Consider the following 5,026-nt stretch of genomic DNA (forward strand, 5'->3'; position numbering starts at 1 on the left):
GTTTGTTACGACTCGGTTTTTCTTTCTGGAGATATACCAGTTTTAATTTGCAGTACTTTGGTATTATGTCGTAAGTATGAGTCATTATAGCTAAATGGTTAGATCCGAAATTTCGTTCCTATTAATCTTACAAAACCGCTTAAAAGTAGGTATCATTAGGTTATTGGGGCTACTACACTCCAAAAAGTGCATGTAAAAATACTACTGAAAAGTGTTTATTTTTCAACCGGAATCTGTGTATATATACACAAAAGATATTCAAGATTTGATTTTTAATTTGAAATTTTTAAAATATACACATCAAACGTTTAAAATTGCAAAAATTTTGATATCAAAATTACATGTGTTACTAATAATAAATATTAAGTGCTCATATTTAGTTAATTTTACACATTTTATGTGTAATTTTGCTCTACGCAACAAATTTGTTATGTATTTAAAAGTAAACAGCTCGTGTTTAATTTAATTAACATGGTATGTAAATTTGCATTCATTAAGAGAGGAAACTGGTTACCTGTCTCAATATGCGCGAATTCAAAGAAAAATTTTTTTAGAGCGTAAATATAAATTTATACTCAAGATTTTCAAAAATTGCTACCCCCGAATTTCAGGGGTCGCTCACTATGAAACTGACAAAATCTGACATTATAGATATTCATAGCCTACACCACCGAAATCTACTGAATACTACCTTTCAATGATATTCTCATACACTTAAATTTTGGTAACTGTCATCACTGATTGGCAATTTTGAATTTCGTTAATCTTACATCGGATTCTTAGTCAATGTGCGAAAATTGATTTCATTAATTTTACATTAACACTGCCCGGATTGTTGTGGCCGCTACTGTACATGTGTATATTTATAGTAATAAGTTTGGAGATATTGCTAAAATATCGATTATTTTTCACAAAACTTAAATTCAGGTATATGTACATCTTTGAGAGGCTTAGGAAAGTTGAAGTCTGCCTATTAAACAAACAATTACAAAATTACAACAACGCCTAAGCGTATAAGCAACATATAACATAATGTCTAATGTTTAATGAGCCATCAAAAACTTATCTGCTGACCAACTTTATTTAGGTAGACCATAATCGTTTGGATGGCATACAACTGTAACAACAATGCACCCAATTGGATTAGCAATTAAATTAGAGAACATAAGTAATTTAAATCGACCGAGTTGTAGACTTAACGAGGTCACAGAAAGCATACATATACATATGTATGTCTGTATATACATATGTACATAAATGTATAAGTTCGTAAGCACATCAGTAGTAGTTAAGTCAGCATAGTCGAATAAACAAAATAAACACATAAGCCAATAATAAACAAGTTGAGGCAAATAGCTACAAGCACTTACACGTGTTCTCTGGTACGCACGCAAGGACATACGCATGTACGTACATACATAACTGACATATGTACATACCTACATACTTGTTAAGTCAACAATTGAGTGTGAACAAAACTTTTCAACTTGTCAATGCTGGAATTACTGCTGCACTTATCTCGCACAACATTATACAAACAATCTCAGCAAACAACTTGACAACACTCCTACCATGCGTCCACCCCTAACATGTATTTACATTTTAATTTCCACACTCCTGCCGCCCACTTGCAATCTATCCAAGCGGATTATATACGCCCCTGCACTTAACCAACTTAACTTACTGCACGCTTACTGCTCGCACCGACACACCACACACCGCGCACGACCGATGTACGACGACGAGTAAGTATATACATAAATAAAGACTTAACTGGAAATTACATACCACATAATTAGACACCACATACGGTATGTAGGTAGTGGTGCCAACGTGTATTGTGCGTCCTTCCATGTTGTTAAGTTTGTTGGGGAAAAGTTCGACATTCCGTGCAAAAGTTTCGTTTGGCCAGAATACGTCCAGCAGCAGTACATCCAAATTTCCATTGGTACCAATGTACTTTTGTGTCCACAGTTGGATGCTGTTGTTGCGGTAAGCGGCGGGTAACAGCGGCGATGCGACAATGTTCGACATGGATGGAGATAAAGCAGGTGCTGGCTTACTGGTGGAGCGCTTGTGGCTTACTTTTGTTGCTGATGTATTGGGCATTTTTGTAAGCGTACTTTTAAGTGACTTCTCGGTTTTACGCTGTTTGTTGGCCGATTGCACTGCTGTAGGTATTTCCGGTGTAACCATTAAGTGATGAGGGTAAACTGAAATAAAATTGGGAATATAGTATTTACTAAGTAAGGGAGCGGAAAGTATTGAAACTGCCGTTTGCTGGTGAAGTTTTAATAAAAGAAATGTTGTAAGCTTCGTATATACATTTGGTGACCTAGCAGAATAGATGGGGATGCGTGGCCCCATTCGGTTATGTAAGGGGGAAAGTCAATAACCGGTATGCTGCAGTAACTAATAAAACAAAATTCTCTCTAGCCGAAGGGTCCAAACAAGAGTACAATAACGCATTAAATAGTTAGTTGAGAGAAAATAAATAAAGGACGCGCGAGATATACCAATTTACTGTGACCAAAAGGAACTAATGGATTCACTTCTGTACAGTAATCGATGGACCTTACAGGAAGTGCGAGAATCCAAAGAGCCCTGACAAAAACGCTCCTGAAAAGATCCGAGGTATCCTTCCTCCTATCAACTTGCTAGCCGAAGCGCAGTTTTCTGATTGCTTACTACCGAGCACAAATTTTACCATCTTCACCCTTTTCGACGGGCTGTAACTGCCTCAGTGTCTTTCAAAGCACATGGACTAGATAATGTCTTCCCAGCTTATCTCCAAAAGGGACTTGCCCTTTTTAATACCGCTTTTCAGCCAATGCTTTGCGTGGAGGTCTCTACTGTTACATTGAAAGGAACGTGCGGTCTGTTATATCCCCAGCGTGCGGGAAGAATCAGGGGAACAGATAAAGTAAATGAAGAAGTTAAAGATAAAGACTAACATTAATTTTAAGATTTATATTAATATTGTAATTAAGAATAAGGTTAAGTTTAAGATTACAATTAATATTAGGATTAAAATTAATATTTAGATAAAGATTAAGATTGGGATTGGCATTGAGATAAAGATTAAAATTAAGATTTAGTTGAAGACTAAGGTTAAGATCATGATAAAAGATTAGGATTAAGATAAATAATAAGACTAAGACTAAGATTAAGATTAAAATTGAGTATAAGTTTAAGATTAAGACTAAGATTAAAATTACGATTAAGAATAAAATTACAATTAAAATAAGGATTAAGATTAAGATAAAGATTAAGATTTAGACTAAAATCAGGATTAACTTCAAAACAAAGATTAAGATAAATTTTCTTACATGCAACAAACAACAATTGTTTCTTTTATCCGACTCTGTTATCAAAACAGATTACCATCCAAATTCTAACAAAAATCAATGTCAAACTCAGTCATTCATTTTGAAGATGAATGGATGATGCGCCGTTTTAAATGGATTTATGCAGACCTCTGACGTGCACCTATTTTTGTACATATGTATAGTTAACTACAACATTCACTTACATTGCAATATTTCTGTAGAAAGCAAATCCGCTGGATTTTCATGTTCGCACAAGAACAGATAAAATTTATCTTTGAGACGTAGATCAGCGTTACGTGTTGCATAGTAACGGGCATGCAGGAAACGCACATTGCCCGGTAGAATGGTGATGAAGCCCTGCAACAATACGCATTTAGCGAAATACCAAAAATAAATATAAAAGTAAAGAAAATAAAAACGCGGTTTCCAAATATGTACTATACGTTTGCATGCAAGCTGAAGTAATGTACGAGTGGGCGCTGGTGAAAGCTAAATTTACCTGAATGCATGTACACGAATGTATGTACATATATGTACGCATGTATAATTTTATCAGAAAGGCCATAAATGCGTAATTGGTGACTGTTGAATGTTACAGCCGAGCATATTTTATTACCGTTGTTTGGCAAGGAAGCGTGTAGTGACTGTCATGCGGCACAGATACATACATACATACCTCGGTCACGTGGTTAACGGCGCGTAGCAAATGCAGCTCCAATTCATCGTCGTAGTCATCGCCATCGTCGTCGTTGTTGGTGCCTGTGCATTTGCTGTTACTGCGGCTGACATTCTGGGCTTTGCTTCCGATGCAAGTGCTGCTGCTGCTGCTGCTGCTGTTGCTTCTCCTATTCAGTTGACTGACATCAATCCATTGCAGACCAATTAAGTGCCCTTGCTGTGACAGATTGCGGAATGCCAACTGCACTGCCTCAAGGTACTCTTGCTGCAAGGCGGTTCCGACACCGTTCTCCCTCACCCCATCATGAACAATCAAGACGGAGGTAAGTTGAGCGAAATACCTTTGGACTGCAAGAGAAAAAAACAAAAAAAAAATATATATATGTGAGTGGGAGTATGACAGCGGCAGTGGCGAATGAGTGAGGTAGTAATTTCGCCGCTATGATGTAAAGTTGCCGCATTCACGTTGCAGGTAGTACGTAAATTTGGTGTTAACAGTCCAGCATTTATTTTCAGCAGTCGACTGATGGGACGACTACGTAGTTAACTTACTTAAAAGCTGCAACAAAGTGGTAACGTGCGTATGCGGTGGCAACAGCATTTCATCGCGCTGATCCTGTTGAATTTTATGGCTGGCTGGCTCTTCCGCTGTTGACTTGCGCGCTTGCTTGTTATATGCACTTGTAACGGGTTTTATGCGCTGCCTGTAAGCTGGCTCATGGGATGCATGGCTTTTATACAGCGCCACGGGTGGACGTTAAGTTTATTAAATGCAACTATGGCAAGGCTGCGTAGGAAATGGCAAGTTAATTGGACAAAAGTACGACAATTTGTTGACAAATGAATCGGTTTTGCAAATTGAAAAGTAATCGCAAATAATTACAATTTAAATACTGGATCGCCATTTCAGTGGCGCAAAAAGGCAAGGCCTAATGGTTGATAGTTGGAAAATTGATTCCATAAATACCTAATAGGCAAATAAGTCAATACTGTTTTGTAAAGTGGGAGAGATCTAAAAG

At 37.2% G+C, this 5,026-nt stretch overlaps 1 protein-coding gene across 1 annotated transcript in view; it reads right to left on the minus strand.

Moving 5' to 3' along the window:
• LOC118738256 overlaps positions 1-4,822 on the minus strand; it is an 11,522-nt gene extending 6,700 nt beyond the window's left edge. Inside the window, exons 1-4 of the mRNA XM_036469181.1 lie at positions 4,560-4,822; positions 4,006-4,355; positions 3,533-3,686; positions 1,789-2,213 (exon numbers count right to left, since the gene is read on the minus strand). Of these exons, the coding sequence (XP_036325074.1) occupies positions 1,789-2,213; positions 3,533-3,686; positions 4,006-4,355; positions 4,560-4,608 (978 nt within the window). The 5' untranslated portion in view covers positions 4,609-4,822. The remainder of the gene's footprint in view (positions 1-1,788; positions 2,214-3,532; positions 3,687-4,005; positions 4,356-4,559) is intronic.
• Between the last annotated feature and the right edge of the window lie 204 nt (positions 4,823-5,026).

Source organism: Rhagoletis pomonella, unplaced genomic scaffold (genome assembly GCF_013731165.1).
Source record: "Rhagoletis pomonella isolate Grant_MI unplaced genomic scaffold, Rhpom_1.0 Rhpom_scaffold_00004, whole genome shotgun sequence".
Lineage (NCBI taxonomy): Eukaryota > Metazoa > Arthropoda > Insecta > Diptera > Tephritidae > Rhagoletis > Rhagoletis pomonella.